General features: G+C 38.4%; 1 protein-coding gene across 9 annotated transcripts in view; it reads left to right on the forward strand.

Annotated features, from left to right (window-relative positions):
* NALCN (sodium leak channel, non-selective) overlaps nt 1-21,870 on the forward strand; it is a 236,279-nt gene extending 214,409 nt beyond the window's left edge. For all 9 annotated transcript variants that reach the window (XM_048072668.2, XM_048072666.2, XM_048072665.2 and 6 more), the window contains 14 exons: nt 2,205-2,298; nt 2,836-2,942; nt 3,348-3,422; nt 6,170-6,289; nt 7,346-7,414; nt 9,143-9,291; nt 9,986-10,079; nt 10,907-11,039; nt 11,611-11,726; nt 14,041-14,198; nt 14,872-15,022; nt 17,163-17,312; nt 17,991-18,108; nt 19,606-21,870. In XM_048072668.2, the coding sequence (XP_047928625.1) occupies nt 2,205-2,298; nt 2,836-2,942; nt 3,348-3,422; nt 6,170-6,289; nt 7,346-7,414; nt 9,143-9,291; nt 9,986-10,079; nt 10,907-11,039; nt 11,611-11,726; nt 14,041-14,198; nt 14,872-15,022; nt 17,163-17,312; nt 17,991-18,108; nt 19,606-19,799 (1,728 nt within the window). In that variant the 3' untranslated portion in view covers nt 19,800-21,870. The remainder of the gene's footprint in view (nt 1-2,204; nt 2,299-2,835; nt 2,943-3,347; nt 3,423-6,169; nt 6,290-7,345; nt 7,415-9,142; nt 9,292-9,985; nt 10,080-10,906; nt 11,040-11,610; nt 11,727-14,040; nt 14,199-14,871; nt 15,023-17,162; nt 17,313-17,990; nt 18,109-19,605) is intronic.
* Nucleotides 21,871-22,152: the final 282 nt, after the last annotated feature.

Consider the following 22,152-nt stretch of genomic DNA (forward strand, 5'->3'; position numbering starts at 1 on the left):
GAGATGACTGTGTTACAGCTATCTAGAGTGATATTCTTATCACTCATGGCACTGGAGGGAAGGGATCGTTGTGTCCTCTGGGGCTTGGGGATGCAAGACATCCTGGTGAGCTACAGCTGGAGACAGACTGGGTGCTGGCATTGCCCTTGCTATGGCCCTGGCATGAACTCTGCAGCAAACACAACTGTCAGCTGTGCCCTTTGTGGAAACTACTTGACTCGTTCTGGAAGGGAGCTGAGCAACACGCTACCTTCTCTTCAGTGTGGGCAAGTACAGCATCATGAACTGCAGTTAAGGAGTAGTAGTGCAATAATTCTGTAGAATTTACTATGAGGAAAAAAAAAACTTAAAATTTGAATCGAAAAGATTAATATGTTAATTATGCAGAAAAAAAGCAAACAGCAAAAAATAGCAGGATCAAGTAGAATGAAAAAATATACAGGAACTGAAAAAAAATGTGAAATAACATGCAGAGAGGACTAGAAATTAGTCCAAAAAGAGTAGAGCAAAACAGTCCAGTGAGGACTGTTTGAGGTTAGTAACAGTGAGTAACAGTGTGAGCCAGATGCTGGCTTTGGAAAGTTCATAGCTGATACGTGGTTAAAATTGTACCAGGAAGGAGATTGGAAGGAGTTTGTTTGAGAGTTGGACAGTTACTGAGTAAAGCATTTTACATGAGAAGCAACAATTTTCTGAAAGAAATAATATATTTTCAGATATGCCATAGTATTTCACGGGATGTCTAGGAGCTTCAGGCCTAGAGATGTTGGTCTGGGAACTACCACAGGGGACTCAGGGCTGGGTCTCCAGCAATACCAGCGCTGCAGCCCAAAGCCCCCCAAGCTCCCTCTGTTGCTCAGCCCCCACGCATCGCTTGCCGTGCCACGTGTCCAGTTGGCAGCGAAGATGTGATTGACTCAAACATTTTCTGGCGGCTTTGAACTGAGGTCTGAATGCAAACATACCTATGCCAGCAGTAGCCCCAGTCACAGACCCAGCTGTGCTTTGTGACCCTTTGTAATAATCTGGCTGGTGGAATGGCAGTTTTTGAGAAACAGATCGACTTGGCAACTCCGTTTATAAATTTTATAAGTTTCACTTTTTTTGCCACCTTTTGTCTTCTTTGTGGTGAAAGCCCTCCAAGAACATAAAACAGACACACACACTTGGATGAAAGAGTTGCCTTTAAGCTTTTCTAAGCAGTACGGTTTGGGACCTGACACAAATAACAGGTATCCTTGTATCTGTTGCTTTGCATCGTGTTTGAAGGCACCTGCTCCCAGGGTGCCATTTGGGGATGCAGCTTCATAAAGAGATTATGTCTGCTACAGAGGGAGCTCTCCTGACCTTATTAGCAGCACAGCCGGCTGCGGTTCCAGCGCATACACAGGCCAATGCCAAGGGAAGCCCAGACTTAGCGCGGCCCTGTGCTACCTGGGCAGGCCGCCGCGTGTCAGGGAGACGGGCCTCTGACATTTACCTTGAAAAGGTCTCGCTTGTGCCTGCAACTCCAGACTCTTTCCCTGAGATTTTACAGTTCTCTGAAGTGATGAGGACCCTATTTTGTTTTGAAGGTCATTCTGAATAATGTTGAATTCTGTTTGGGGTTTGCTTATTTTTTCCTATGTTGCGAAAACGCATTACCATCTACCACAACCTGTCCTGAAGGTGTGTGTATCTTCACCTCTTCTTGCTCTTCCTTTGTGGAGAACTCTTGTAGATTCACAGTATACTGTGAATTTACTTTATTTCAATTATACCCCAAGCAGAAGAGCTGTGAAGAGCTGCAGCAGACTCTTAGAAGGCTTGCTACCTGAGAAACTATAGCAGCACTGACAAGCCGCAGGATTTTTTGCAGCAAAGTCCAGACAAAATCGACCACTCCAAAACAGCTCTTCCTGGCAAGTGATGTTCAGTCAAATGGAAGACATCCTACAGTGCTTCACTGGCCACACTGGGCTGCTGCTACAAAGAGCAACAGCTGTGCCTGCTGAGTCCCAGAAACTCATGGCTAATGCATCCCAAAATCCTCTTGAGTACAGGCAGATACTTTGACTCCTTTACCCAGGCTGTGTTATTTAAGGAGAGTTGCGTATGTAACTTTATTTCAGACACCAAAGAGGATGTTGTTTTCGTGTTTACTGCATTAAATGTTCTTGCTTTTATATGACAAAAGCTTTATACGCTTCCCTTTGTTTATTAAGGGGACAGCTTTACTGACTGTAGATCAGAGACGATGGGAAGATCTGAAAAGCAGACTGAAGATAGCACAACCTCTTCATCTCCCACCTCGTCCGGGTATCAAAGATATTTTGATTTTATTCATGTTGAGCCCTAGTGTTCGTAATTCCCCAGGAGTCCGAGATTCAAATTAAAATTGTAATCGTAAGGCCACTAGGAGGTTGTGCATAAGTTAATGTGGAAACAGGCTGCAACCACAGATCTCTGTGTAAGGCTATTAAAATCAACCCAAAAAAGGTTGCGCTTCGATGGTTTTAGGATAAGCCTTAATGAAAAAATGAATTTTTAAATGAAATATATTTGCAGTTGGCTCTTAATGATATGAATGGAATGTATTAACCTGACAGCAGTTGAATGATGCACTTGCCCTACAAGTACCAAAGCCTTCATGCAACACTGGTGTTCAGTATTTGAAATTATATGTTCAGAAGGCCTATTTGATATGGGAAATTGTAGCAGAAAATTAGAAATGTATTTCAAAACTGGTCAAGGCTTATGTTGCCACTAATGAACATGGAAAATATGTCAAGAAGTGGAGAGGGAAGAATACCACTGCGTATTTTAACTCTCCTCCCATAACTCTATCTTTTTCAGATAACGATGGCTTTAGAGCTAAGATGTATGATATAACTCAGCATCCATTTTTTAAGAGAACTATTGCTGTGCTTGTTCTGGCCCAGTCAGTGCTGTTATCAGTTAAGGTAACTGTGTTTCTTTTTAAGTGTTTTATTATAGTCATGTAGAATGTATTGCACATTTCCTAACACCAATTAACGATCAATCGAGCCATTACTGGGATGAATGTAGTGAAACATATGATTTCTGGATACAGAAATCTCAGTTGGCACAGATCACTGTAGATTAATTGTAGTTTGTGGAGCTGAATCAATTTCTGCCTTTTTGTAGTCTGGTCAACTATTTTTAATTTCCGGTTCAGCTGTAAATCCGCGAGAGAAGAATACACCACAATACTGTTCCTATCTGAATATACTTTAAAGTTAAATCTATTCATTAATAAATACTTCTAAGAAAAGTTAAGGCAAGAATAGACATTTATTTCTGTTTAACATCAACTCTTCTATGAATAGATTTTGTTTGCATTTCAGTGGGATGCTGCAGATCCAGTGACTGTGCCTTTAGCAACAATGTCTGTTGTTTTCACCTTCATTTTTGTCCTTGAGGTAAAGTAATATACTTTATGTCTTCTTGAGATTAAGAATAGTATGTGTATATTTTGTTTTGGTTTTAGGAATGCCGTCTCATTCTTCCCTAGTTTTATTTCATAACATGTACGTTTGGGATTCTCCATGTTGCTTGTCCTGAAACGTGTACTATAGGAATAACTTTTCATTTATGATAGTCATAACGCTCTCGTACCTTGAGCTTGGGGCTTTTTATATATGTTCAACTCTCATCACTGCAACTTGTGGTTTTGGTGAACCCAGTGAACTCTTTTTTTTACAGAACGTCTCAAATTAATTTTTTTTACACGTCTCAAATTAAATTCACTCTACAACACAATGCCTGTCACAGGAGTTCTGCCTGATCCATTTGTATTTTGCCTAGACCTTCAGGACAGAGGACATTAATCCCCACTGTTGTGTAGCTGTGACATCTTCAAACCTCTCACAGTTGTTGTTGTTGTTCTTTTTAAATTATCAATCATATTATTTCATTTTAATACCTTTCAATAAGCTATGTCAAATTCTAGTATTGTCTATCTTTTGTTGTACAGATGTGGATCCTGTGTGGTAACTGTTCTGTATCTATGACAAAATTGTCATCAGAATCAACTGAGCAAATTGCAATTAGCCTGCTTTCATAAGACTGGAATCTAAGGACCTAAATATATTTTAAAATGTGATTATAACATGTAAAATGTATTTTTTTATTATTTTTTATATATAAGGATATCCATAGCATAGCAAAGCACACATTTATGAGGTTAAAGAAGGTGCTTCCTCTGTTAATACAGAATTATTTTATAAGTTTGTTGTTGAGTATCTTTCTTTTCAGTCCCTTCTGAATAGCTGATACTGACCACTATCATAAACAGGATAGCGGACTAGACTTCCCACCACTCTAATCCAATATGACAGTTCCTATGTTCCAGTGATAGGTTTTGCCAGCAGTGATGAATAAACAATGAAGTGAACACCTTGTAGCAGCTGTAGATAGAGTATGTCCATGTTGTTGCTTCTTTTTTCTCTACCCAGGAGAAATCAATATCTCCTGAGAGACTGAGCAAACACAGAAAAGTTTGATTTTTATCATACATAGACAGGTTTTAACTTACCTAGTAACTATGTCTTCATAAATACTTTTCCTCTTACAGTGCCAGGGGAAACAAATGCACTTCTAGAATTTCAAAGGAACTTTTTCAGAGCCAGGAAAAATTCGTTGGCTGTCTCAACAGGCAAGCTATCACATTACGAGTGCACTCGATTTATGGAGATAGGAAGCAGCTTCCTGCCCAGGATCTTCCCTAATGCAGCAGGATGATGTTTCAGACTCTGCTATGTATGTTGTCTGCCACCACTAGCAGACATGGTACTTGAGGAAGGCCAAGCCTTTCTATCTTGTTAATGGCCCTGCATCCAGTTTAATGAGTCATGGTTCTGTCCTAAACCTCTAATGCTCACATCCTTATATGTGGTGTAGAAGAACAGGAAGAACTCAGAGATCTCACTTTTGTTGCAACACTGATGATCACAGAATAAAGCAAGATGTGATTTTTTATTTGCAAGGAGTGATATTCAGTTCAAGACTATAGACACCCCAACTTAGGTAATTAAATTGTATAAATGAGATAGGTGTTTGATTTGTTGCTGTGATCAGGAGAGATGTAAGGTGGGATTCAGTTGCCTAAATAACTGAAGGCATCAAGAGCTGATCTACCCCCTGCCTCCACAAGCTGCTACAGGAGGGCAAGGTTGTTTAGAGGTCATGTGTTATCCCTGCCAGCCTCATGCAGCTCTCTCTGATATTCTAGGACATCTGAACTGACTGGATAGAGGTGAGGCAAGACACCCTTAGGTACCTCAAATGCTAATTAGAGTCAGAGACTATATTCTTTTTTTGGGCTTCAGAAAATATACGTCAGAAAACTAACCAGAGAAACAGATTTTTGCCACAAACTCGTGTCCCTTTATATGTAGTTTAGTTTTCAAAGATTTCAAGAATACTGCTAAAAGGCAGTGTTGCAAGCTGGGATGGAAAAAAATCATGTAATGAATGCCTGGCAATTATTCCCTTTATATAGTAACGCTTCAGTTGCTTTGAGATTTGATGTGAACTGTGTACGACAAACTCTCTGGTGTCCCTTCTGCCTGCATCACCCTACCTCAATATCTGTTACTTGTTGTGAGTTTCCTATCAGTATCTATTCTTAAGCTTCCTGTCTGCACTTCTCTTACCTATATTGGAAATGTCAAGCACTTTTGCTGCAGTTTTTACCAGGAACGTTGTGAAATGTACTGCCTTTACTGTTCTTAGCTTTCTTCTCTTATACACTGCTGAGTACAGATGGTGCTGAGTACAGACAATTCTTCAAAGAAATGAATATTTGCAATATGGGAATGCTTTTTAATTAATTTGAAATATAGGATCTACAGAACACAACTGTGTTCTTGAATTCAAATATGATTATGTGATTTTAGCCTGCTTGTATAGACAGCTATATAGCATATTACTACCTGCTGTAGCTACATGTTGCCAGCATAATCATTTTTAACTTAATAACTTGTTTAACTATAAGAAATCTTAAAACCACATTCACATCAGTAATCTATACATTAATCATTCAGTCTGACATGGTCAGCCGCACTCGTTTGGTACTCCATCAACTATTTTAAAGAATGGAAAAGATTCCTGTAGTAAGAAATAGTAATTTCTTCAGTACAACTGAAAACTTGCTTTTTATCTATAGGTCACAATGAAGATTATTGCCATGTCACCTTCTGGCTTCTGGCAAAGCAGAAGAAATCGGTATGATCTCTTGGTGACATCTCTTGGAGTTATATGGGTGATACTTCACTTTGCCTTGCTGGTAAGATTTACAAAATGCAGTTCCAGTGCTTAAGCTTAATTTTATCTATTAAGCACCAGCAGTAGGATCACCACTGTGCTACATCCAGATAAGTCCTTGGTAGTTTAACAAGTAAAAAGCTGAAATATGGATGAAACAAATTAAGCTTGTTGCTAAGAAGAAGGAATCCTTCTCTTGGGCAATGATGAAGTAAGAAAGTCATCTGACTGGTATGAGGTAGTGTCTGTAAATATGGTAGAAAATTGAAGTCTTTAGAAGGAATGTAAATGAGGAGGGGAAGGAACCTGAAAAGGAGGAAGGAACCTGAAAAGACTGAGAGCTCTTATCAGCAGGAGTTTCATGAGGAGCAAGCAAGTAGACCATGCACAGAATCCAGATAGGAGCAAAGAACTGGCAGAAGGCATAGGTTCAAAACTGCTGAATGGTACAATCTGTCCCAAACCCAGCAGTGTTTCTGGCCCACTGATGTTGGTTAAGAGGCTGTGTTTAATCCAAGAAGGCAGAATAAATCATTCATGGAAGAGAGAGGAAGAAATCAGCTTTCCCTCCATCTCATCCTTTTTTTTTTTATGCTTGTCACTAATCACCAGCTGTGGAAGTCACCACCATATAATGGCTGGGGCTTCACTTGTCTGCCCTAAGCTCTTTTTCGAGGAAAACCTGTTCAGTGTGGCTACTCCTTTGCTCTGACATCCTCAGTTTGCTCCCTGCTGCTGAGTGGTTTGAAAGGCCTGAGGAGTTTCTTTAAGCAAGCAGCTGCCTAGACAAGTAGACCAGGGGAGCTGGACATAATTACTGCCCAGCTAATAGGAGGACTGAAAGTATTTTTGTTTTATGTGTGGGGAGGCTGGGTTAGTATTTTTGAAGTGGTAGAGCATCTTCTGTTATTTTCTTACTGTTCCATCATTCTTATTGAAATATTGGTGCTACTAGTTCATGGTTTCTCTTATTTTATATGGTGACTTCCCTTCATTATTAAAAGACAGATTACCCTTATCTTTCTGTGAGATCACTGGGGGAAAGTGATGTATTCAGTCTTTCATGTTTCTGTTCCAGAATGCGTACACATACATGATGGGGGCATGCGTAATTGTCTTCAGGTTTTTCTCAATTTGTGGGAAGCATGTAAGTATAAATTAGCTACTACAGCCATTGCAGTGCTCATGTGTAGACTGAAGGAGTAGTTGCTATGTGTCTCTAGTGCACATTCTATAGGGATCAATATTATATGCCAACGAAGGAGACTTCCAGCAGCAGTCTCCAATTTTATATGCTGTCTTATAAAAGCCACAGTTTTAGGTATCGTATAATAATAATATATTATAATTACTGGAAAAGCTGCACTTTCTAAAAAAAATAAAAGTGCTACTGCACTACAAACAGATTTTAAAAAAATGTTCTCTAAAACTCTGAACATGTATTGTGCTACTCTCAGTCTTTTTCATTTCAGTATGGTGTGATGTGCATGCTATGTATTTTATTTAGCTAGTGGAGTGGTGGAAGACCCACTCATCTTGTTATGATTGTGTTCTGTCATAGAAGTTTCTTCCTCCAGAATGTAGGTCTGTGTCTTTAGCACTGTATGTCTTACCACAGTAAAGGATTTATATTCAATTTGAAAAAAAGATGTGCCAAGATACTCTTCTGGAGGCACTGGGATGGCTACAAAGCAAGTCATTTCTAAAGTTTATATTTCTTTCGTGCTTGGATTTGCTCTGATGTAATTGAGAGTAGACTGGCAGAATAAGCATAGACAGAGAACAAACACATTTGTTTAATATGTGGTGACACTGCATTCTCTTGCTGTAGAACTTAGATTATCCAAACATTTTCTGTGAAGTCTAAATGCATTAAAAAGTAAAGATTGCTGCAGTAGGTCACCAGGGTTAAGAACAGTGAGCCAGAAGGCTTGTTGAGTAAAGATAAAAACTTTTCTTTCAATCAAACTACAAAGAGCCTGTAGAGCCTTGGAAGTCAAATGAAATATCCTTGCTTCTTCTAATGCAGCCAGACCATGTAATTGCCTTCAAAGCTTTCTGATTGATTCTGAAGTTTTTTCAAGGCTTTAACATAGTCATTTGTGCTTTTGTGTTAGGAGCTGCATCAGTCTCATTAATTTGTCTGCTGTGATACAATGCGATACCTAAAAGTTAGTATGATTTACCAGTTTGGCATGATTCTAAAGAAAACCACTATCTCAGTCCCATTAAAGACAATTTTCTATAGCATCCAAAGTGTTTAAGGGTATTAGGGCAATCTAAAGTAATAAATGTACAATATGGCTGCATTGGAAAATAATATCTATTATCTAGACCCATTGCATATGTAATTTCCAGAATTATGGTCTCTTCTTAAGTTCTTTGGCCAACTTGCAGGAGAAATTAACTAGTTTAATCAATCTGTGCTGATTTTAAGGAAATCCCCTTGTCTGTACATTAGCCCATTTCTTGAGATAAGCCCACAGTAGTTTACTGTACCACCATTTGTGCAATGCTAATTTTGATACTTCTGGAGTATACTGATCCTAGAATATTATAGTAAAGCGTATGCTGTATTGTTGCTGTATCATCCTATATGGTATTATCTTATACATACTGCTTGAGGACCAACATTTTGACATTGTTAGATGGATGTGGTGATATCTTCAACAAGTAAAAAGCACACTGAATTCCAAAGGAAGACACAAAACGTTCAGTTCCAATCAGATTCATAATGTACCATTTCACTGGGTTCTTCCATTAACTTATGTGTGTGAAGAATTTGTTGTCAAAATGGCAACTGCAATAACTCTCCTTTCACTTTTATCTCTGCTTTCCTGAATGACATTATGGATTGCTTTTTCTGTCCTTCCAGGTGACGCTGAAAATGCTACTCCTGACTGTGGTTGTCAGCATGTACAAGAGTTTCTTCATCATAGTGGGAATGTTCTTACTGCTCCTTTGTTATGCTTTTGCTGGAGTGGTTTTATTTGGTACAGTGAAATATGGAGAGAACATTAATAGGTACAGTATGCACAGTTTCATGGGGATGTTCCTTAAAAAGCACCCCCAAAAAATCACATTCTGTTTGAAGCTTATCCCTGGTAAAAAACAGACGCGTCCCCTGGTCTAGCTGAAGAGCTCTGAACAGAATTTCTGATAGGAAGCACTGAGCCATCTTTCCAATCCTTGTGCATTGGACCAAATGACACCCAGTCCAGCCCAGAGCAGACTGAGATCTGCTTTTCATTATGCCAGCTGGATTACACTTCAGAGCGGCAAAGCACTAGCCACAAGCTGCAGAAACACAGTGTGCTTACTACATACTCTTGGCGTCATGCAGCAACAGGATCTATATACCAGATTGATACAGAGAGGGGACAACTCTGTCAACTTAGCATTAGCAGATTTCCCAATCAATATCATCATCAGACTTCAAGAAGAGAACAGAGGCAGGAGAAAGGATCTGGCCTTGAGTCTGCTTTTGCTCTTTAAAAGAATGAGCCAGAATATTCAAACCTGTGTCTGAGCTAAATTTTAGTTGTTGTATCTTAAGTCATGGAATAAATAATTCAATGAGATCGTTCAGACAATACTGTAACTATTTTCAGTTCAAAATAGAACAGTAGAAAATGGAAATGATTTGCCTTTTTTTCTTGCCATAATTTAGTTCTGGGACATAAAATGATCTCTCTGTCTCTCTTTTTGTTTAAAACAGACATGCAAATTTTTCATCGGCTGGCAAGGCTATTACTGTACTCTTCAGAATAGTTACTGGAGAAGACTGGAACAAAATTATGCACGACTGCATGGTAAATACAATATTAACAGAGATAAAATAGGCAAGGAATAGGAAACATTCTTGCATCTCAGTGTGTTTCCAGTACCTTAGGTGGTACAAGGAGTGATGTGCTTGCCTTTAGCTCTTCAAGAGACATAGTTTGGTAAACCTCAGAATATGACACAAAAATTGCAGTTTCAATCACAGACTCGTAATGGAATATTTCACGGGGCTAACCTATTAAATGATTTTAAAATAAAAATGTGTTTTCAGATTTGGAAGTGCAGTAAAACACTTTTCCACTGTTACCTCTCCTTTGATTGTGGCAAGGGGACTTTCAGATAAACTTTGCCTTTAATGCCTGTACTGTGGTTCGTTCCAAGTGAATGCAGGTCTTAATGACCTCAGAATTTGTCCTTGAATCATTTTACATTGCTTAAATAAATTTCTGCCCGTGGTTTCTGTTGCAATGAAAATCGAATTATTCACTTCCTTCTTAAAATTAATGCACAAGGAAGCTTTTTGAAAGCCATGTTTCAGAACACCAATTTGTTCCTTTCCAATGGTATAACTGCAGAAAGCCTTGTATGTGTTAGTGAGATCCATGCCTAGGGTTTTTTTGTCATGCCTCTTTCTTTTTCTGATCTCTAACCACTAAAGAAACCACAAAAAATGTCCACAAGAGTCAATGAAAAAGAAATATATCTCTATAAAGGGAAATGTCCCCCCACATCTGATGTTCAGCATTATTCCTTAATTATGAAGCTTTAAAAAAATGATAGTCATATGTATGTATTGCAGAGAAATTAATGATTGACTTTTTATGAATAACTGACTTTGTTTTCTTTTGTTTTAAAGGTTCAGCCTCCATTTTGTACACCAGATAATAGCACCTACTGGAAAACAGACTGTGGAAATTATGCTGGTGCTCTTATGTATTTCTGTTCATTTTATGTCATCATTGCATACATCATGCTAAATTTGCTTGTTGGTAAGTGAAAATATGAAATAACATAACAGTCCATCTTGGCATGTAGTATATTAGACTTTAGTCTGTTGTGCTGTTCAGATATGAAGTTACTTTGTACCTTCACTGCTACCATATATGCATGTCATGCTTTTGATAATTCTCTAGCATGGTGTACGCTAAAACTTAGGAAGTTTGGGAACACAAGTTTTTTGAACAGAGATGTGTTGTATTTGTAGTGTGTAATTATATATGTATTATGTTCTGACCTTCCCTATCCTCCAGTTAACATTTTTCCAATACTGTGGGAATTCTCCTAATTGATTTTAGAAAATGTTTGATTAGGCATCTCTCTTGATTAGACATCTCTCTAGCATTTAAGCACAACTTTTTAAAAGTAAGCACAATGATTATTTATGCAGCATGGTATAGCCCATGGAAAATGTTCATCTGAACATTCAGCTAATGGCATTGATTGGCTGTGAAGCTTGCACAGCAGAATTCACATTCTTTTGAAATTCATTGTTGCTTATATTTTATCAGTTAGAATGGTACTACAGGTTTTCTTTACAGTGTTTGGTTTTGTGTTTTTTAGCTATCATTGTGGAGAATTTCTCATTGTTTTACTCAACTGAAGAAGACCAACTTTTAAGTTATAATGATCTTAGGCATTTTCAAATTATTTGGAACATGGTTGATGACAAGAGAGAGGTAAGAAACTTGAAAATGAGCACTGAAATCCAGTAAATCCACATTTTTCATTGAAAAATCATATGGGAAAAACAAAGTCTGTGACAAAGCTCACTGAACAATTACTTTCCAGGTTCCGAAAGCTCAGTGAACATGATCTAAAATTGTTCATGATCCATCAAATACTAACCTGTAATCTTTACCACCGTGAAGTACTTACAACAGCAGTTTTAAAAACAGATGTAAATATTCATAGTATCAACGCAGTAGCACTCATACTCCCAGCTCCACAACAGTTGTTTCGTTTTCTTCACTCTGCAGACCCACATCTATTTATGTGCCTGATATTCAGAAGTGCTTTGCTGAGATTTTGGCACTGTCTCCAGTAAGATCTTCATAGGGAAGCAAATGAAGTATGGGCTGGATGAGCAAACATCAAGATGGATTGAAAAGTAGCTGAACAGCCAGAGGGTGGTGGTCAGGGGCAAAAAGCCTAGTGGGAGGCCAGTAACAGTCTGGATAATGGGGCAGAGTGCATTCTCAGCAAGTTTGCAGATGACACAAAACTCAGCACCAGAGGGTCATGCTGCCATCCAGAGCAGGACATGGGCAGCCTGGAGAAATGGGCTGAGATGAACCTCATGAAATTCAACAAGGGGAAGTGAAGAGTTGTGCAGCTGGGGAGGAACAGCCCCAGGCACCAGAACATGCTGGGGTGACCCAGCTGGGAAGCAGCTTTGCAGAAAAGAACGTGGGGTTGCTGTTGGACATCAAGGTAGACATGAGTCAGCAATGTGCTCTAGCAGCTTACAAGGCTAATGGCTAAGGCTAAGGCTAATTGGGAGTGTTGCCAGCAGGCCAAAGGGGGTGATCCTTCCCTTGTTTTCAACACTGGTGAGGCCATACCTGGAGTACTGAAGTGGTTGTTTTACACAGCTGGGCTGCTGAGCTGCACCATAACCACTCTCTCATTCCCCCTCCTCAGAAGAAGAGGGTGAAAAGAGTATGCTGGAAAGAAAAGAAAAACAAAACAAAACAAAAAAAAAATCTCACGGGTTGAGATAAGGATAATTTAATTAAAGGAAGAGGGGGAAAAAAAACAACAACAACAACAAAAAAAAAAAACAACAACAAGCAAAGGCCTTGCAAAAGCACACAGAGAAAAAAAAATGTTATTCTTACTTCCCATCAATGAGTGATGTTTGGCCATGTTCCAGGAAGCAGGACCTCAATACACCTAGTGGTTTGGGAGGACAGACGTCTTCATAATGAGAGCCCTCCCCTCCCTCCCCTTTCCCACCTTTTATTGCTGAGTGTGTCATCATATGGTATGGAATATCCTTTTGGTTGGTGCCCAGTGACAGGAAAAGAAGCAATGAGCTCAAATGAGCTCCCTCAGAATATATCAGGCAGCGCTTCTTTGCTGTGTGGGTGATGGAGCACTGGCGCAGGTTGCCCCAAGAAGTTGTAGGGTCTCCTCATCAGAGATCTTCAAAATGCCATTTGGACCCAGCCCTAGCCAACTGGCTCTAGGTGGCCCAGCCTAAGGGGGGCTGAACAAGATAACTTCCAGAGGTCTTTCCTAATCCTAATTATTCAGGGATTCTGGGATGAGAAAAGCATCCGAGAGCCTGAGCTATTCAGAAATTCTGATACCCACTTGAACTAAATCATCAACTGAATGATTCATGACATCACTAAGGTATGAAAATACGGTGACAGAAGTTGGTCATTTGCAGGTGGCAGGTGGCTGTGGTGGCATTGGAAGCCACAGTCTGTACTGATGGAGGTGGAGAGTTGTGCATCTGTCACGCCCAGGACTGACAGTGTCTCTCTGTGATGTGGAACAACAATACAACAACAGCAAAAATACATCCAGTTAGGCTACGCTGAATCTTAGAACAGAAGACCTTTGAAAAGACAGTGAACTACAAACGTTATCCTGTCCAAAAATTCACACAGAAAGGGAGAGTTGTACAGCTAGGTGTAGGCCAGGCTGTGAATGTTTAAACTGTAATTTAATTTCAGTTTTTCAAAGGCAGCTTTTTAGGTGTTATAACTCATTTCAGATTAATGCAAATGGGGAAACTAAATCCCTGAAGCAATTTCTGAAAATTTCTGACAAAATGAACAGCACAGAATCTCATTATGTATCACTCAAATAACAGCAAAGTTCCATGAACTACAAGTGATGTGCATGTGCTGAAGAGCTGGCTGCAAGGTTTGACATGGAATCTTTGGAGAAATAGTATTTCTCTCACCAATCAAGTTGAGTATCTGAGTTGGTTGTTAGATCACAGTAATAATATACCGGCTATTATGCAATTTTACCCAGGGAGTAATTCCTACCTTCCGAGTGAAATTTCTGCTGAGACTTCTGCGTGGCAGGCTGGAGGTGGATCTTGACAAGGACAAGCTGTTGTTCAAGCACATGTGCTATGAAATGGAACGGCTGCATAATGGTGGTGATGTCACTTTCCATGATGTACTGAGGTACTGTGAGATTTTCTCTAAATTTGTAGAACTCATATAATGTCCTGTATTTCTTGCTAGGCTAAAAGGTATTCATTAATCTTGGGAAAAGGCAAGATCAATAGCCACAGAGGCATTGCCATTTAAAATGTAATACAAAAATTGGATTTCCCTTTTTTCCTGGAAAAAAATATTTATGATGGAGAACATGGGTCTTAGGGAATCAGCTGTAAGTGATTTTAACATTTTTGTTTGAGACAAATTGTCTTAACCAGCAGTCCTATATTGACCTTGAATCCCAAGAAATGCAAAGTTGTTCTCACACATGAAGTAACCAGACAGTGTATCTGACTAGAAATAAAATAGAAATAAGAACATTACAGAATCAGAATTATCTAAATGTAAAAACTTATCAAAAAAAAACACCAAAGCTACAAATGCCCTAGTTGCTTACAGTTCAGCAAATCACCTTTGTTGGATTGTTAATATAGCTGCTAGAGTCTTCATTTATTTCAAGCACCAAAAGTCTCTTCTGGAATCATCTTAGCATTTTTTTAGCTTCAGATATGAATTCATTGCATGCGCCAAAATTACGTTGTTGGTTTTTTTTTTCATTAATTATGAGTTTTGATTTTCTGAATTCAATTAGGTGTGCATCAGCATTTAAAAAAGACAATATGTATGTTTCTTCCAGCATGCTTTCATATAGGTCTGTGGATATCAGAAAAAGTCTTCAACTGGAAGAGCTGCTTGCTAGGGAACAACTGGAATATACCATAGAAGAGGAGGTGGCCAAACAGACCATACGCATGTGGCTGAAGAAGTGCTTAAAGCGAATTAGAGCAGTAAGTCAACCTAAAACAGACTCTAAATGGTTGCAGTAAATTGCAACAAAGCTGGAATTTGCTGTCACAATGCTTAATTTATTCTGGAGCCACAGTAATATTTAAGTGAAAAAGAATGTAGCAGTTGCTAACTCAGCAAAAAAAAAAGTCAACAGATCAATTCAAAGCATTAGAAAAATAATCATCTTTTGAAGGCAAAAAGCTGTCTTCCTGCCAAAAATATATCTGTCTTTTCAATACATCAGGAAGATGTATGTGCAAAGACCAAAGTCAAAGGAATAAAGGAAAAACAATGTACTTTGATGAAACCTTTTAGACCTAATCCTGCCTCTAAATACAATTGTATTATTTCCTTGCCTCTGCTGACACAAGATACCGTTAATAGCCACCAGCAGATGGCTCTTCAAATGGAATCTGTATCAAGATACATAATTGGAATGAGCCATGAGATTAACTGTGCGCAAATGAGCAATGTGTACATGCAAATCAGGTCTACAAACAGGAGCTGTGTCTATGCTAATAGGTTAAGTAGGGCCAGGTCACTGGCTCAGGAGTGACAAGGGATCACCCATACTCATGTTCCTTGGCCCGGTTTTGGTCCATGCAAACTCCTGCTCTCCCAAACTCCTGCCATACGACCTTCCAGATCCCTGCTACAGGAGCACCAATGCCCTCCAGGCACAGTTCAGGGCGAGTAGAGACTGTTCCCAGTCAGCAGTGAGGTCGAAGCTTTCTTGTGTGGTAGAGGAGGTCAGCCAGATCACTCAAGTCTTGGCCTACCGCTTGGCTTCAGCACTGCAGGAAATCTCAGTCTGTTTAATTCACTAGCACGGATAGAGCCAGTGCTTCTGTATTCTCTTTACACAGTACTGCTGATTGTCAGAAACATTTTTGCCTTTGCTCAGCATTACTTCAGTATTTGCTGACCAAACTTTGTCTTGGATGAAATTTGCATTAAGTATTTTCAGGAAATTTGAATTGGCCTTTGCAATTATTCTCCTCTTTTCTTCAAAAAACAATTCATCCTTTATATAAAAAGTTTTATCCTGGCTATCTTAATGAGTGATTTTTCAGTGGCTGTAAGGCTGAGTCCAGGTTTTGTTATTTTTTATTCTTATAAAAGCTTACTTCTTGTGTGGAGGTTTTCTATAAACATCTGTGATCATAGGATCTGGCCTTTCCTGTTTGCAAATTTATAAAAAGAGTAACTGGGCGATATGAATGTAATGCAGATTCAAGCTGAAACATGAGCGTTCAAGGCATATTCAGATAAACAGTTTCATTTTTGTTCCATCTCTGTAATAGCAATGACAGTAAATTTAATCTCAGCTCTCAGTTCTGGGTTTGTTCAACTCAGATGTTCATTTCATTATGATATTGAATTACACTATGTTAAATATGCTGTTCATTTCATTCTCTTAATACAGTTCAGATCATTTCACATTATATGAACCTTTTATAAACTGAATATAATTATGGAAGTTAAGATGTATTTTCAAATTCTCTTGTTAGTCTTTAAAGAGAGAGCCTGTGAAAACTACCCAGGCAAGTGAAACCCTTCCTAAGGGCTGTTTATTTTAATTTAAAAGCAATTTAGATTGTATGATTATAATGGTAGTGGTTTTGTTTTTCTATTTGTACTGTAAATCTATACTCAGTCCCAAGGTTTCCACTACTGTTTTATTCATTTTTTTTGGAAATCTGTTCCAAAGTCCATGAAAACAATCAGATTTTTTTCATTGCATTCATGTAAATCTTATGGTATCTCTAGCAATTTCCTTGTTTCTTCTTCTTTTGCAGAAAAGTTAGCATATGAATTAAAAACTGTATGTATTTTTAACCTCTAGGTTTTTATGAGCAATTTGTCTTCCACTTAAAGTAATTTATAAGTTTTAGCCTTCAGTTTATACATAAAGGATAGATGTGCTGGTAGTCACCATATTATTTAAATAATGGCCATCTGATATATGTGGCTTTATTGATGCACCTGGAATTCACATTTGGCACTCACTATTTGGTTAAATATTTAAAAGTTTGTGGGGTTTTTTTTGTTTGTTTTCTTTTTTTTTTTTTTTAAATAATCAAACGCTGAGATACACCAATGAGAACATTATTTTTGTCACATATTGTACCTTGATAGAAACAACAACAGTCGTGCAGCATTATCCATAGTCTACGAGAGAGTCAACAGCAGGAGTTGAGCCGATTTCTGAATCCTCCCAGCATTGAGACAACACAGCCAAGCGAAGATATGAATGCTATTAATCAAGATAACAGCGCGCAGCCAGAGGTATGTTAACCAGGAGACTATCAGCTACTCAGAGCAAATTTAAAAAAAAAAAAAAAAACTTCAATTTTTCTTATTTGTTCTTTGAAATGTCATTTTCTCTGGAAAAGCTGAAAGCTATATTTTATTTTGCTTTCCTCTTTGCCTTTAGATGTAAAGTTAAGATGACCTAAGGCAGGAATTCCCCAGCTTATTTAGCTAGCACTATATAGGGTGAACTCAGCAGTACAACACTCACAGCACCAACCTCCAGCTCTAGCATTAGCTATGTACAGGGTCAGGGACATGAAGCTTATCTCTTCAAGAATTCTCAAGTAGTTTTTACACAGGGAATGATAGCATCAGGCATGCTGGGTCCTGTGAGTAGGAGTCCTGGGTCCTTCCAGAGTAGGAAGTGAGCAAGGTACTGCATAAGGACTCCACTGTAGAAGGCTGTGAACAATTTTGTACCCTTCAGTGAAATTGCATAATGGAATTGAGCCCAAATGGTCTTTATTTTCAAATCGTTTGTGGAGTTTTTGGGCAATAAAGAATAGAAACTATATTGCCTTAACAAATGGTAATATATTTTGTTTGGATTCGTGTACAAAGTTGGAAGTAGAATAGAGAGGTTAGATAGCCTTTCTTGGGGCTTTCTATGCAATGGGGAACTTTGACTGAAGTTCTTGTTTCTCTGTTCAGACAAGTAGCCAGCAGCAGCTCCTTAGCCCAACGCTTTCTGACAGAGGTGGCTATCGACAAGACTCTGCAGATGCCGGGAAACCTCAGCGGAAATTTGGACAGTGGCGTTTGCCATCAGGTAAGTGAAAAAAGTGTTTCAGTAGAGTTTCCATGTGCCAAATTACTGCTGTACAGTAACAAGACCATAAAAAAATATGAAGTATTAGAGAGACTAACATGGAGCAAACACCAAGGGAGAGACTTCATAAGTCACAGTTCTACCTCCTGTCTGTAGCTTGCATTCACATCAGACTTTTTCTACCCTCATCTGTGCTGAAATACAGCAATCTCTCTCCTTTCTGCCAATTCTGAAAGTTTGGAAGATGGTACCTTAAGGGAGGCTGTAAAGAGGTGGGGACTGGTCTATTCTCCCACGTGTCCAGTGATAGGACGAGGAGGATTGGGCTAAAGTTGTGACAGGGGAGGTTTAGGTTGAATATTAGGAAAAACTTCTTTACTGAAAGGGTTGTTAGGCATTGGAATGGGCTGCCCAGGGAAGTGGTCGAGTCACCATCCCTGGAGATCTTTAAAAGACGTTTAGATGTAGAGCCTAGTGATATGGTTTAGTGGAGGACTTGTTAGTGTTAGGTTAGAGGTTGGACTCAGTGGTCTTGGAGTCTCTTCCAACCTAGATGACTCTGTGATTCTGTGAAATCCATGTCTGTCCAGTTTAGAGATAACTATGTTGTGTATGTAGTGTATAAGGTGCCACGTATAAAGTCAGAGAGATGATCATGCAGTGAATACCATTAACCCTACTTTAGTGACCAGAGTACTTGTCCAAGAAATGGAATAGCTTACTAGAGAGCTTTCAGTCCGCATTTTCCATTTAAGTGTCACTGAGCAAAACAGAGAGGAAGAGTAAAATAGGGAACATGCTAAGGAGGGATCATTGGGCTATAGCCAGCTGGATATGTTTTCCAAATAAAAATAAGGAGTTCAGGGTTCTCTTTCTTAGCACTGATCTTGACCACATGAATCTTGACTGTTCGATGCTGGACAGCAAATGAGGGGCACCCGCATGCACAGGACAGTCTGGCATGTGGTAAGTACTCTGTTTCCAGTCCAACAAAGATTATGAATAACATCATTAATATCAATTGCGGTTTTCATATACTTACACTTGTTTTACTGCTTTCCAAAAACCATGCCAGCACCTTTCACTGGTTTCTACTCCAAGGCCATTGTCAAGTATCGCTTTCTAGGCATAGAAATGCTCTTTTCCCTCCATTTTTCTGGTTGAAGTGGTAACACTTTCACCATTTTTCCAGTACATCAGCTCATGTAAGTACTACCTAAATCATTTAATCAGCCAGGTAAGAAGAGACCTATTGCATCAGCTATCCCAGCAAAAGGAAATCAGGCGCTGCTTAGTTAAACTGCTCTACCAGCAAATGAGTGGGAGTAGTGGGAGCAGCTGGAGCTGAAAAAATCATTAGGATAGCGTCTTTCTGTTTCTGCACTAAACCACTTCAAAGCTACCCTAGTCCAGCTAGTTCTGTATACCTGAATTCTAAGCAGAAATGTTCAAGAAGCAAATCTACTCTAATACAGAGCCTTCTGTTTACTTTCATAGCCCCCAAACCAATAAGCCATTCCGTGTCTTCAGTCAACCTTCGCTTTGGTGGACGTTCAACTATGAAATCTGTCGTATGCAAAATGAATCCCATGTCTGATGCTGCATCTTGTGGATCAGAAGTCAAGAAGTGGTGGACAAGACAATTAACTGTGGAGAGCGATGAAAGTGGAGAGGACCTACTTGATATCTGAGAAAGATTTAAGTAAGATTGCAACAACAACCACTTCAAACACAATCTAATTTTCTATGTTTAGAATTGAACACACTGTAAGTGATGTATGATTTATTTAAAATCAGTGTCATAAAATCTTTCAATTGCTTATCCTTCTGCCATATGAAACATAGCACATACATGTTAGAGTTCACTTCTATAGGTATTAACTGTACTTTAATAAACCTGTATACAATAGTACTACTATTAAAGCCAGACTGACTGTATTGCCTTTAGCAGAGACAGAGCTTTGAAAGATTTCATGTTCTGCAGGTACATAATGGAAATGCATTTTGATATACGCATCTGTGTTTTTCTTCAACCTATACTGTACTTTAAAATTGCAACACTTTACAATACAAAGGTAATATATTTCTTCTTGTGTTTTCCTTCAGTTCTTATTTATTAAGATTTCTTTAGAAAGATTTTATTATTCACAAATGACCTGAAGAGGTCAGCACTGACTTCATGTTCAAGGGAAGTATTTTTACAAAGTGCAGATTCTGAATTACAAATCTAAGCTTTTTCTGAACCTTTTTTTAAAATATGCAAGATACAAGATAACTCATTTTAAAATCAGAAGGTGAAGGATTGGCTTTTAAAATGTAAATATATTTGGGTTTTGGTTAATTATGCAAAGAGCTTGATTTTCATACAGAAAAAAAAGAAAAAAAAATACATGAAAACTGTGCATTTAATCATCCATCAAAAGACTTCCATGTGAAAAAACATGGTTTATGCTACATTTTCAGATTATGCTGGTTACATATATGTATTATGCTGGTCATATATGTCATTATTCTCCTGTTAGTTGGGTCCCATTTCCTTGTGTACCCATAGGATAACTTTGTTCTTGTCTGTGTGATAGAAATTAGCATGTTGGGGGTTCTCTTTAAAGAGCTGTGTTGTATGGCTTTTAAAATATGGTTCAGTTTTGCCTGTATAGGTAGAAGTGAATTTTACTTACCCATGATACTGCTCATGCTATAGCTGTGCCCTGCTGAAGCATGACATAGTACTGTGGTTAAGTATCTTTGTCCCTTTTACCCTGATATGTAATATTCTTACATGTTAGCATTCTTTTATTTTATGAAGCACCAACAGTGCTAAATTATCGCTGGTGAAAAAGCAGCTGTCCCTTTCATAAGTTTTTCCAGTGAAAGGCCAATGCTATACAGACATGGAGGTAGAGAAGAAAAGCAACACAATATAGCAGAGCAGTATTGCACACAGTCCGTTAGTTTCAGAATTTAAGGTGTCTAAAAATGTGGGCTAAAATTTGCCCTTCTTTCAAGGAAGAACTGAGAGATTGTACATTTTATAGCTCGGCCACTGACTGTTTTTTTAGCATAGATGGGACTTTCCATTACCATTGTTTCCTATGGAAATGATAGGTTGCTCTAACATGGCCTGATGTGAGATCTTGAAAGAGGCTCACAGCTAATGTATATCACCACTTAAAATATATATCCTTTAAAAAGCTAACAAAAGCCAGTGCTTTGTGATGTTTTCTGGCCAAAATATTAACATAGGGTGGTCAGAATACAGAATTGTTTTCACAGATGCCTTCACCATAAATGCAAAATTAGCTTTGGCCATAAAATACACTTTTCTTGGCATCTATCAGTGTTTTGTTCTCAGTATATGGTTGAACATTGTTTAGATTATTTTTTTTCAAAAAATGTCATATTGCACACATCTGTATTTTGTGGTTTCTTTATTTGCTTTGGGATATATTTAAGTTTAGATCTAGTCAATTCTAACTATATGTAACAGAATCTGTGCATTCTCTTGTTTACTGGCTAGATTATGAACCATCAACAAAACCTCGTATGCAAATCCATGATTTTGTGTTCTATTCTGTGCTTGTTTAAGTTCAGCTTTTGTATATATGACAATAAGATAAATATGGGATTTATAAAAGATGGTATCTTTGAAATTTCAATAATATATTGAACTGCAGATCTTTCTGAACCATTCTTGCTGCAAATCTTCTTTTTAAAAAATCTGGCAGACATTTTTTCCTTGCCTTACAGTACTCTGTCAATAAAAGTGAGTTGCTTTAAGCAATATTCCTCCCTCTGGTTTTCATTCTAACTGCATTCGCTATATCTAGCTCATCTGTGATAATGCTGCATAGTAGCTAGGTGTGTGGTTTATCAAGGATCACTTAAAGCAATGCTTTCAAATTCCTGTAATTGGAAGGCCTTTGTTTTTTTTAGAGGGAGTTTCAGTGACCGACCTCAGCAGTACTGCCACAATGTTTCTCATTCAGAAAATGGGACTACATAGGATTGGTCATTATTTATTTCTGTTTAACTCTTTTTCTTTGG

Source organism: Anser cygnoides, chromosome 1, assembly GCF_040182565.1.
Source record: "Anser cygnoides isolate HZ-2024a breed goose chromosome 1, Taihu_goose_T2T_genome, whole genome shotgun sequence".
In the NCBI taxonomy this organism is placed as follows: domain Eukaryota; kingdom Metazoa; phylum Chordata; class Aves; order Anseriformes; family Anatidae; genus Anser; species Anser cygnoides.